Below are 13,510 nucleotides of genomic sequence, written 5' to 3' on the forward strand. Positions count from 1 at the left end.
CAAAATGTGGCACATAAACACAATGGAATATAATTCAGCTGCAAAAAGAATGAAGTTCTGATACAATCAACAACATGGGTGAACCTCCAAGACACAGTGGTGAGTGAAACCAGCCATGCACATCAAGGATACATAATATATGATCCCACTGACATGAAATATTAGAATAAGCAAATTCATAGAGTCAGAAACTAGAGTACAGGTTACCAGGGGATGGGGTGGAGGAGAAAATGGGGAGTTAATACTTAATTGGTAAAGAATTTCTGTTTGGGATGACAGGAAATGGATGATGGTGATGTCAGCACAACGTTGTAAATGTAATAAACACTACTGAAATATATATATATATCTGAATATAGTTAAAAGGGGAATTTTTAGATTGTATACATGCTACTAGAATGAAAATTTTAAACATGGCACTGTACCACATAATCAGTAAACTTAATGTAAGTTATAGTTAATAGTATACTTATTCAAATATTGTTTTGTCATTTGTAAGAGAAGTAGCACATTAATATAAAATATTACTAATAGGGAAATTCTGTGTGTGGGCTGGTGGCTGTGGTGGTGGTGTATGGGAACTGTATGTTTATTATACAGCTTCTATAATAAAAAGCTGCAGCTTCATAACAAAGACTGAGGAGCTAGAGAAGCACTGAAGAAAAATTCCATATTACCATAAACTCAACACTCAGAAAGAGCCCTTGTTATTTTGCTAACTGAAACTGATATCATATGTGTATATACTCAGGACTAGACTGCTCTGTTGCACATAAAATTGAGATCATCCTATACTCAATTTTTAAAAATCCTTCTTATTTATTGTTTGTTGTGGTAGTTAGATTCTGGTGTCTACTTGGCTGGGTGAAGGCACCTAGTTCTGTTGCTGTGGACCTGAGCCAATGGCATGTGAACCTCACCTGTTCTTGATTACATCTGCAGTCGGCTAGGAGGCGTGCCTGCTGCAATGAATGATGTTTGATTTAATTGGCTGGTGCTTAAATGAGAGACTCAACGTAGCACAACCCAAGCAGCTCAGCATACCTCACCTCAGCACTCACAGCTCAGCCCAGGACTTTGGAGATGCAGAAAGGAATCACCCTGGGGAAAGTTGTTGGAACCCAGAGGCCTGGCGAGAAGGCCAGCAGAGATCACCCTGTGCCTTCCCACGTAAGAAAAAACCTCAGTCAAAAGTTAGCTGCCTTTCCTCTGAAGAACGAATGAAATAAATCCCCTTTTATTAAAAGCCAATTTGTCTCTGGTGTGTTGCATTCCGGCAGCTAGCAAACTAGAACATCTATCATATCATGGTTATCTCCAAATGTCTTTAGCTAGTGTGTGGTAACATGATTTTTATGGGAGCATAGTGTTCCACTACACAGAATTGCCATAATTTAATTTTTTCCTTATTGTTGGACATACTGATCATTTCCAAGTTTTTTTCTATTATAAATAAGGCCCCAATGAATATACTTATAATCTTTTTATGCTTCCCGACTTATTAACTCAAAATGGATTTCTATTGGTAGAATTGTTGGATTTAGAGCAGTACAGACATTCTCACTCTGTGTGGTCCTGATGTGAATGAATTTCAAATAATGGCACTGTGCAGATAAGGCCTTCCTGTATTTTTAAGGCTATTGACTCATATGGCCACACTGATCTTCCAAAAGCCCTCCAGTTAACATGTCCTCTATCAAGCCATGCCATGCCCTAAAAATATTTCCTAATTTGAGAGGGAAAATCGTGGTATCTGTGAATTTATTTTCCTTTTATTATGAGAAAGGCTTACCTTTTGTCAAGTATTTCTTCTTTTGTGAACTGTAAATTGCTTTAAAGTTTGAACAACCAAAATATCCCATGAAGATGAAATGGAATTTTTATTAAGCTATATATCTCTATAATAATCCCTCTATTCTCTATAAAACTGTCAAATCTGTTGAGTCACCACAGCATAAGATTTAAACCATCCTGGATGATATTAGCAAAGATGGAAGCAGAGAATAAATGGTCTGCAGTAGACAAATGCTGCCAGAATAGCAATAAACAATAAAAGGACTATAACCCCCAATATCTGCTTCAGTTTAATTCAAATTTTTCAAACCCATAAAGTTTGATTGCACTCAGAATTCTAAATCAATCCACTCCTTAGCCATACCATTTTCCATTTCATATGACAATTACTACATTTCATTTTATATTCTAGTTTTAGTAAGAGAAATGTTTTATGTTAATAGTGTATTTATAATATGTAACTTTCCACTATTCATGCAACAAATACCTGTTTGAAATGATGAAATTTGTCATTTAGGAAGGATTTATTTTAAGATGACAGGACACATAGTGCCAAACCAAAACGGTCTTGTAGCTTGAGGGCTCAGCACATAGTAGACACTCAACAATTAACCAGGTCAATGAAAATAAGTGAATAACTAGATGAATTCCATTCCTACTTCCTTAGGATTTTGTCCATATCTCACAAGAAACATAATTTACAGACAATATATTGTACAAGACTTAAGTATTCGGTCTAATGAGTTTTGACAACCATCGTTTAGAACATTTTTATCACCTCCAAAAGAAACCCAATGCCCGTTAGCAGTCACTCCCCTTTCCCCTCCCCCACCAGCCCTAGGAAATCACCAATCTACTTTTGGTTTCTATAGATTTACTTATTCTGGATATTTTAAATAAATAGAGACATACAATATGTGATCATTTGTGACAAGCCTTTTCACTTAGCATAATGTTTGAAGGGTCATCCATTTCATATCAAGTCTCAGTACTTAGTTCCTTTCTCTTTTTTTGCATGCTACATGGTGGGGGTCACATTTCATTCTTTTTGCATATGAGAATCTTATCAATGCAGCACTATTTTCTGATTTTTTTGGTGGTGGGGGAGGGCGGTGAGAATCCAACCTAGGTGTTCCACAAGGCAGCCGAGAATTCTACCAGTGAACTACCCTTGCACTCTCTTAATTTCTTTTTATTGCTAAATAATATCCCATTGTGTGGCTATACCTCATTTTATTTATCCATTTATCAAATGATGGATATAGAAGAATTCATTCTTTTTTTTCAAACTTTTTTATTGTATAGTATAACATTTATGCAAAGCAAAGAAATAAAAAAGCAATAGTTTTCAAAGCACTCTTCATCAAGTAGTAACAGGACAGATCCCAAAGTTGTCATGGGCCACCTTACCATTGTCTCAGATTTTTCCTTCTAGCTGCTCCAGAATTTTTCTTTCTAGTTGCCTCAGAATACAGAAGAATTCTTAAAGACATCTTACTAAACTCTTGAGGTCTAGATTGCTGGGATTTACCCAAGGTAATGAAAAGAGAGACAATGTAGCAAATAAACTACATATAGGAAGCAGTGAATTTCTTTCTCCCTTAGTCAATGGTAAGAAAACTATTTTATGTGCTTACCTTATCTGGAGCATTTTTGCTTAACATTAAAGGAAAGACTCGCTCATGAAGCCAGAACCTGCGATCGTTGTTATTACAGCCATACAGGAAGATATTATTTTTCCGGCTGTGGCCATGGAAGTCACAATACAAGAGAACTTCTCTTTCTTCAAGAAGCCTATGGGAAAAACATGAATGAATGTTTGAATGCATGAATAAAGAAGTCTACAGAGGGGGTAAAGAAAGGACCCAGTGGATACTCAAATGCATGTGAATAATCAAGGCTCTTTTGGAGATCTTCCTTAAGTATGAGTGTTGACACCTCACTAAGAAGATTTCAATTCACAAAGGCCTTCAGTATGTATCTGCTTTAGACGGAACGCCCTTTCTAGATAGCAGTTTACCTTTCTGCGCCCCCACTTCAGTGCTCCACACAAGCCCCTTCCCAACTCTGCGGCCTTGGTCATACGCCTTTCCCTGCTGAAAGGCCTTCCTCTCTGGGGTCTCTGCCTCCCCAAGACCCCTTCTCAGGGACCCTGGGCCCACTCTCAGCTGTTGTTGTAAACATGTCACCAGCATCTCTGGCCCCGCCCGTCAGAGGGACTTGAAAAGGAGTAGTCCTGGTGTGGAAAGGGTCATGTATAAACTATAAGGAGTGGAGGAAGCTTACTGAAAGGAAGGCACCCTGGTGCAGACCTGTGGAGAGAGACTGGGAGACTTTAATTGCAGGGAAGAAAAAGACTTTCTTTGGTTAAAGAAGGCATTAGCTTTCCAGGCTAGAACTCCTTCTCTCCTGATCGCTTGCTGTAGTCTAAAATTAACTGCTTTACTAGAGCTAGCTCAAGGGGCTTCCTATCTTCTGAAATCTATTAAAGAGCCTGCCTAGGATACCTGTCCTGACTACCAAGGGCATTCCCTTTCTCCGTGATGATGATGAAGATGGGGGGATGAGGATGACACAATCATGTGCTGGGTATTATATAAAGCAGACTACCTGGGTTATCTCATTTAGTACTCACAGAAACCATAGAAGGCTCATGTTAACACGGGCATCCCCCTCACGAAGGAGCTGGAGCTCAGAGAGTTTAGATCACTCGGCCAAGGCCACAGGACCAACCAGTAGTAAATCCAGTGTCAAACCCAGGCCTGTTGGACTCCCAAACACACACTCTCGGCCACCTTGCCCACCAGCCTGGCACAGATCCTAACTGCTCACACACAGAGGTTAGAAGGTATGCCTCCACATATTCTCCCAGGCTGTGTTTTCACTTCCAATGAAATGGAGCTCCTGTAAGGTAGGTGCTCTGTTACATCACAGCCCTCAAGTGCTTTTACAGAGAGCTTGAAAGATAGTAAACTGAATTATTTTTCTTTCTCCAGAAGAAACAATATAAGATGATGATAAGGAACTCAGACCTTAGAACCAGACAGCATGTGTTCAAATATCCATTCTGTCACTTTCCAATTGTATGACTTGGGCAAATGATCTTTTCTATGTTTCAATTTCCTCATTACATATAAAATGAGAGTACTGATTGTGTTTACCTCATAGGGCCAATACAAGTATTAATGGGTCGTATATGTCTAGCACTGAGAACAGTGTCTATCCCTTCATATGTAAGCATGAGTAATTGCCAACTACTATTATTATTACACAAGTGCCATCATGGGACCCGTGAACTCCCCTAATCTCTGATCTTTTTCATTCACTCCCTTCACTTATCCATGAAGTCACTCCCATTGAAGTGTCACATGTTCAGTTTCAACCCAAACATAGACATGGCTTAAAGATTTGAAAATGAACAAACCCAAGACTGCAAAGAGAAGGATAGAGACATCGGAGGCACACTCGATTCTTAGTGTCAGAAAAGACTTCACACTGTATCAGAAGAGGGTAGCTGGCATTAGTGCTGACAGCATTCACGGAAAGGTCAACAGATAAAGAATCTCACCTCTTGATCATGTTCCTGGTGTACCAGATGCAAGGGAAAGACTCCTTCAGAACGGTCTTATAATGCCTGTTCAAGTCCCTTCCAGCCAACGAACACCGGTAATTCCCCACAATCACTCCGTCTGGATTTAACATGGGCACAACCTTGAAGACAAACATATCTCTGAGGAGTTGGGCGTCTGGGGAGTTGCTAAGGATAAACTCCAAAAAGCCTTTCATAATCCAGGAGCTATTACTTTCCCCAGGGTGGACTCTTGCACTCAAGACCACGGCTTTCTTTGCAGCGGCCTCTTGAGGGCTTCGGGACGGGTTGGTGATGGTGAGCAGGTAGACAGTATTTCCTGCTAGGCTCCTGCATAAAGTTCGGAGCTTGCAGAACTGAGACTGGATGGGGTTGTTTGCCACGGATAAGAGGTAGCACTGCAGATCAGTGTATGTATAGGGGTAGAAGTGTGCAAAGAAGCAAGTGTCCTGATTGTGTGGAAACTGAATGGTCCATGTGAGACAGTAGAAGGGCTGCTGCCCATCACCCATGTTATTCTTATAGTACTTGATTTCATCTCCTTCTCTCCTCCAGCCAATGTTGTGAGTGTCGGCATCCAATTGGGAGTACATGAGCGGCTTCATTCCTATGGTGTAAAGACTCTTGGGTTTCAGCAAGTTGACAATGGTGAAGCGATAGGTAACTTCTTTCCTGGTGTTCTGAACTCGAAAATAAAACCACTGAGTGTGTTTATTTGTGTAAAGATCAGTTCTTAAGGTGAGTTCATACTCATAGGTGTCTCTGTAAAAGAGAATATTGAAGAAAATTTCTTCAACTGATACACTCCTAGAAAAAAATCTGGGAAAACATTATTTTCCCTGGCAAAAATAGATCTTATTATAACAGAAAAACCTGAGATGTCAATATTTGTTTTCTAGTTTACCTGGTTCTCCAATCCATTTCCTAGGCTAGCAGAAATTTGGGGAAGAAAAGTTTATTGGGGATGGGATAAGAAAAGGCCCAAAACTCACGCTGTGGCACAGCCCTTTTAGGAGTTCTGTGGCTGCCTGGATCTCTCTAGCACCCAGCTGTGGTTCCTAGGAACTTTAATACATTTATCTGAAACACACTGAACAGTAGCTGCATCCTGGAGCCTACCATGTGGAGGAGACCCTCTTGCCTCCTGTGTAATTTTTATTTCTGATCACCAATTGTTTGAAGATGAGGGGGCATCTCTGGAATGCATTCACCTTGTTTAAAAGAAGTAGGACTAAATTGAAGAAGAGGAAATACAATAACCATGTGAAAAGATATCCACCTACTATATAATTAAAGAAATGCAATTAAAATCAAATGTCATTTTCCTTGCTGTCTGCCGTTCCAACACTGGGAAACAGGCTCTCTCATAGACTGCTGATGGCACAGAAGTCATGGTGGAGGGCAACTTGCCAACAACTAATAATACTCAAAGTGCTCAAATCTTCTGAATGAACAATTTTATTTGTAGGACTTTATCCCATAAAATTGCAAACACTTAAAAATGTATAAGGTTCCCGGTCCATGCACTTTCCCCAAAACAAACAAAGAAGCAAAACAAATTAAAAAATGGTGCTGCAATAACAGGATACGCACATGGAAAAGTAATGAAATGTGACCCCGCCACACAGCATACCAAAAAAATGCATATGGATGTGAATTCTATTAATTCATTAAAGCAAAAATTTGTAAACATCTCAATTTCTTATCAGTTGGGGTCTGGTTAAATAAGGTATGGAATATTCGTACAACAGAAAAACACGCACTATTAAACATGAGGCATATCTGTGATATTAACACAGAAACACACCTGAAATTATTAAGTGGACAAAGCAGTTAGCAAAACAGTATGTGTAACATCATCCTGTTTTTATTTTAAAAATATATAATTAGTTTATATCACAGATACACACACAGAGAAAAACTGGGGCATATATACCAGTTACTGCATCTGGGAAGTACGATCATTGGACTTCAACCTTTCATGTTACATACTTTTATAAATACAATTTTTATATGAGTACTAATTTCCCTACAAGCAGAAAGAACAATTTTTATAATTTTTTAATCTGGGAAAAAGATGAATCACAATTATTTCGCTCTTCTTCATCCTCGTAAGCATTTGGTATCACTTTTCCTTTTTAGCAAGCGTTCCTGACTCCAATACAATTTCTAAGACAACTCTCAGGTGCTTCTCCATCATGAACCATTTGGGAAAGGCCTCTCAGTTACTCACACTCTGACAGCTTTCTGCAGGTTCCCACTCTCAAACCTTGACTCAAACAGCAGAGTCTTATCTTCTGGTCCTTGCAACATGACAGCAAGTTCCTTGATAATTCCTCGTTTGCCTCCCACTCTGGAATTGGTGAAATAGGAACCTTCTGTGGGCACTGCAGATAAAAGAGACATATTGAGGCCAGGTTCCAATCAGAGTCTAGTCATTAAACAAATATTAATTGAGCTCCTCTATGTGGTGGGCACTATTCCAGTTAACAAAAATGAATATTCAAATTTTCAGTTGTCCTTGATGGAACTTTTAATTTCTAATAAATATTTCTTGAAGTCCTTTAGTGGGTTAGCGCATTTCCTTTTTTAAAACAAACATGTAGTAAAATATATATAACACAAAATTTGCCATTTAAACTATTTCTAAACTATTTTTAAGTTGCAATTCAGAGGTATTAATTACATTCACCATCACTACTAATTCCAAAACTTTTTTGTCAATCCAAACAGAAACCCCTGAAGCAATAATTCCCTATTCCTCTTTCTTCCCCTTGCCAGTAAATTCTAATCTCTTTTCTTTCTCTAGGAATTCGCCTATTCTAGTTATTTCATATGAGTAAAATCATACAATATTTGTCCTTTGTGTCTGGCTTATTTCACTTATCATAATGTTTTCAAGGTTCATCCACGTTGTAGCATGTCTCAGAACTCCATTCCGTTTTTATGGCTGAATAATAATCCATTGTGTGTATATGTTGCATTTTGTTCACCCATTTGTCTACTGCCGATCACTTGAATTGTTTCAATACTTCGGTTACTGTGAATAATAGGTGTTCTGAACGCTGATGTACAATTATCTGATTGAGCCCATTTTCAGTTCTCTGGGGTAATATATCTGGGAGTGGAATTGCCGGTTCATATGGTAAGTTTATGTTTGTTTGTTTTTCTTATGAATCGCCAGACTGTTTTCCAGGACAGCTGCACTATTTTACATTCCCAACAAAGTACAAAGTTTCCAATTTCTCCACATCCTCATCAATACTTGATATTTTCTGTTATTAACCCTAACTCTAACCCTAACCCTAACCACTGTAGCATGAGGTGATACCTCATCATGGATTTGATTTGCATTTCTCTAATAATTATTTGTGTTTAGCATCTTCTCACATGCTTACTTAGCATTTGTATATCTTCAGAGAAATATCTATTCAAGCCTTCGATCCAATTTTTTAATTGGACTATCTTTGGTTGTTGAGTTGTAGGAGTTCTTTATATGTTCTGGATATTAAATTCTTATCACATGTATTGTTTCCAAATATTTTCTCCCATTCTATAGGTTTTCATTCACTTCCCTGAGAATATTTTTCGGTGCACAAAAGCATTGTTTTTTTTTTTTTTTTGCATAGGTAGGCTCCAGGAATCGAATCAAGGTCTCTGGCATGGCAGATGAGAATTCTGCACATAAGCTTTTTATTTTCATCAAGTTCAAATTACTTATTTTTTCTTTTCCTTCTCATGCTTTTGGTGTTATAGCTAAGAATCCACTGTGAAATCCAAGCTCATGAACATCTATTCCTATGTTTTGGGGCATTTTTTTTTCTGCATCATTATCCTTGACTTCTCAGATACTGCTTGTACCCACTGAAACCCTAATTTAAAAGAGTATTGCTGAAAAATGATATTTTAAATGTACGCCCTTACAATATTTTAGTATATCCTTCTAGATTTAAATATAAGCACAACTTAATGCTTGCATAATGAATCAAGTATTGATTCTTTTTTGGGTAGGGGTGTTAGCAATTTCTTAGATAAAATTCAGTGAGAGTGCTATATGACATCTTAAATTTTAAAAAAATATATATATATATTTTTTAACATAATAATATACAAATATGAACATTCTTACCATATGATCATCCATTCTTGATATATAATCAATAACTCACAATATCATCACATAGTTGTATATTCATCATCATGACCACTTCTTAGAACATTTGCATCAATTCAGAAAAAGAAATAAAAAGAAAAAAGAAATAAATTCATACATACCATACCCTTTACCCCTTCCTTTCACTGATTACTAGCATTGCAATCTACTAAATGTATTTTAACATTTGTTCCCCCTATTATTTATTTTTATTCCAATTGTTTTACTCATCTGTTGGTAAGGTAGATAAAAGGAGCATCAGACACAAGGTTTTCACAATCACACAGTCACAGTGCAAAAGCTATATCACTATACAGTCATCTTCAAGGAACATGGCTACTGGAACACAGCTCTACATTTTCAGGACTTCCCTCCAGCCTCTCCATTATACCTTAACTAAAAAGTGATATCTATATAACACATAAGAATAACCTCCAGGATAACCACTTGACTCTGTTTAAAATCTTTCAGCCACTGACATTTTATTTTGTCTCATTTCTCTCTTCCCCTTTTTGGTTGAGTTTTTCTCAATTCCTTGATGCTGAGTCCTAGCTCATTCTAGGACTTTTGTCCCATGTTGCCAGGAAAGTTTACACCCCTGGGAGTCATGTCCCATGTACAGAGGGGGAGGTCAGTGAGTCTGCTTGTTGTGTTGGCTGAGAGAAAGAGGCCACATCCGAGCAACAAAAGAGGTTCTCTTAGGGGTGACTCTTAGGCCTAATTTTAAGTAGGTTTAGCCTATCCTCTGTGGGGATGTTTCATATGAACAAACCCCAAGATAGAGGGGTCGGCCTATTGCTTTGGTTGTCCCCACTGCTTGTGAGAATATTAGGAATACTTCACATGGGAAAGCTGAATTTTCCCCCTTTCTTGCCATTCCCCCAAGGGGACTTTGCAAATACTTTTTTATTCACTGTCCAAATCACTCGGGGATTTATCGGGACATCACTACGACAAACATACAAGATCTCATGCCCTACTCAAGGTTCCATGTACTTACGGCATTCAATTAAACTGTCCACATAAGTTATATTAGGAAATGCACTAGTCAAAATATAAACTTTGTACCAAATAAACATTTTTTTGCTTTAGTTAAAGCTCCAAAATCTGAATTAACATCTATTTTCAACACCCTGAAGTACTGACATTCCTTTGTTCTTCCTCATGCAAAAACATTTTTAAATTTGTACATTTAGTCACTATCATTACATACTCTAGGCATTCCTAGATTATACCATCTCAGTCTTTACCTTCTGATTTCATCTGTGCCCCCAGTCTTCCTCCCTCTACTATTCTCACATTCAGCTTTATTCAGTGAAGTAACATTATTGTATTACAGTTAGGTATTATTGTGCTATCCACTTCTGAATTTTTACAGTCAGTCCTGTTGCACAATCTGTATCCCTTCAGCTCCAATTACCCAATATCTACCCTATTTCTATCTCTTGATGGCCTCTGTTCTTAACTGAAATTCTCCAAGTTCACTCATCAATGTTAGTTCATATCAGTGAGACCATACAGTATTTGTCCTTTTGTTTCTGGCTAACCTCACTCAGCATAATGTCCTTAAGGTCCATCCATGTTGTTACATACTTGATAATTTTATTCTCTCCTACAGTTGCATAATATTCCATCATGTATATACCACAGCTTGTTTAGCATTCGTCTGTTGATGAACATTTGGGCTGTTACCATCTTTTGGCAATTGTAAATAATGTTGCTATAAACACTGGTGTGCAAATGTCTGTTTGTGTCCTTGCCCTGATGTCCTCTGAGTAGATACCTAGCAATGGTGGGCTGGATCACATGGCAACTCTATACTTAGATTTCTGAGGACCTGTCAAACTGCCTTCCACAGCAGTTGTACCATTTTACATTTCCACCAACAGTGTATAAGTGTGCCTCTTTCTCCACATCCTCTCCAGCACTTGTTGTTTTCTGTTTTATTGATAATGGCCATTCTGGTGGGTGTGAGATGATATCTCATTGTGGTTCTGATTTGCATTTCTCTAATAGCCAGGGAAGTTGCACATCTTTTTATGTGCCTTTTGGCTATTTGTATTTCCTCTTCTGAGAAGTGTCTGCTCATGTCTTTTGCCCATTTTGTAATTGGGTTGTCTGTCTTTTTGTTGTTGAGTTGAACATTCTCTTTATATATTTTGGATACTAGACTTTCATCTGATATATCGTTTCCAAATATTGTCTACCATTGTGTAGGCTGTCTTTTTACTTTCTTGATGAAGTTCTTTGATACATAAAAGTGTTTAATTTTGAGGAGTTCCTATTTCTTTCTTTCTTTCTTCAATGCTCATGCTTTGGATGAAGATCTAGAAAACTGCCTCCTATTATAGGATTTATAAGATATTTCTCTACATTTTCTTCTAAAAGTTTTATGGCCTTAGACCTATGTTTAGGTCTTTGGTCCATTTTCAGTTAATTTTTGTGTAGGGTGTGAGATATGAATCCTCTTTCATTCTTTTGCATATGGATATCCAGTTCTCTAGGCACCATTTATTAAAGAGACTGTTCTGTAATGCAGTCTCTTTAATAAATGAGTTGGTTTGACTGCCTTATCAAAGATCAATTGTCCACAGATGAGAAGGGATATATCTGAACACTCTATTCAATTCCATTGGTCAGTATATCTATCTTTATGCCAGTACCATGCTGTTTTGACCACTGTAGCTTCATAATATGCCTTAAAGTCAGGTAGTGTGAGACTTCCAACTTCATTTTTCTTTCTCAGGGTATTTTTAGCTATTTGGGGGCATGCTGCCCTTCCAGATAAATTTGGTCATTGGTTTTTCTATTTCTGAAAAGTAAGTTTTGGGATTTTAATTGGCATTGTATTGAATCTGTGAATCAATTCAGGTAGAATTGACATCTTAACTATATTTAGTCTTCCAATCTATGAAGACAGTATGCCCTTCCATTTATTTAGGTCTTCTGTCTTTTAGTAATTTCTTGCAGTTTTCTTTGTATAGGTCTTTTGTATTTTTAGTAAAATTTATTCCTAAATATATTATTCTTTTGGTTGCAATTGTAAATGGATTTTTTCTTGATTTCCCCCTCAGATTGTTCAATATTAGTGTACAGAAACACTAAAATTTTTGAGTGTTGATCTTGTAACCTGCCATTTTGCTGTACTCATTTATTAGCTCGAGTAGTTTTGCTGTGGATTTTTTGGGGTTTTCAACATATGTATCATATCATTTGCAAACAGTGAGAGTTTTACTTCTTCCTTTCCAATTCTATGCCTTGCATTTCTTTTTCTTGTCTAATTGCTCTGGCTAGAACCTCCAACACAATGTTGAATAACAGTGGTGATAGTGGACATCCTTGTCTTGTTCCTGATCTTAGGGGGAAAGTTTTCAATTTCTCCCCATTGAGGATGATGTTAGCTGTGTTTTTTTCATATGTTCCCTTTATCTTATTGAGGAAGTTCCCTCCTATTCCTATCCTTTTAAGTGTTTTCAACAAGAAAGGGTGTTGAATTTTGTCAAATGCCTTTTCTGCATCAACTGAGATGATCACGTCGTTTTTCTGCTTTGTTGATATGGTGTATTACATTAATCGATTTTTTCTTATGTTGAACCAACCTTACATACCTGGAATAAATCCTACTTGGTTATGGTGTATAATTCTTATAATGTGCTGTTGGATTAGATTTGTGAGAATTTTGTTGAGGATTTTGCATCTATATTCATTAGAGAGATTGGTCTGTAGTTTTCTTTTCTTGCACTATCTTTGTCTGGCTTTGGTATGAGGATGATGTTGCCTTCATAGAATGAGTTAGGTAGCCTTCCCTCCTCTTCAATTTTTTTGAAGAGTTTGAGCAGGATTGGTGCTAATTCCTTCTTGAACATTTGATAGAATTCACATGTGAAGCCATCTGGTCCTGGATTTTTCTTTCTTGGGAGCTTCTTAATAACTAATTCAATTTCCTTACTTGTGATTAGTTTGTTGAGGTCATC

General features: G+C 37.5%; 1 protein-coding gene across 9 annotated transcripts in view; it reads right to left on the reverse strand.

The window, feature by feature from the left end:
• Positions 1-13,510, reverse strand: part of AGBL2 (AGBL carboxypeptidase 2) — a 72,677-nt gene that overhangs the window by 21,968 nt on the left and 37,199 nt on the right. For all 9 annotated transcript variants that reach the window (XM_077114651.1, XM_077114649.1, XM_077114650.1 and 6 more), the window contains 3 exons: positions 7,617-7,770; positions 5,363-6,145; positions 3,432-3,588 (listed from right to left, as the gene is read on the reverse strand). In XM_077114651.1, the coding sequence (XP_076970766.1) occupies positions 3,432-3,588; positions 5,363-6,145; positions 7,617-7,770 (1,094 nt within the window). The remainder of the gene's footprint in view (positions 1-3,431; positions 3,589-5,362; positions 6,146-7,616; positions 7,771-13,510) is intronic.

The sequence above is a fragment of the Tamandua tetradactyla genome, chromosome 8 (genome assembly GCF_023851605.1).
Source record: "Tamandua tetradactyla isolate mTamTet1 chromosome 8, mTamTet1.pri, whole genome shotgun sequence".
In the NCBI taxonomy this organism is placed as follows: Eukaryota; Metazoa; Chordata; class Mammalia; order Pilosa; family Myrmecophagidae; genus Tamandua; species Tamandua tetradactyla.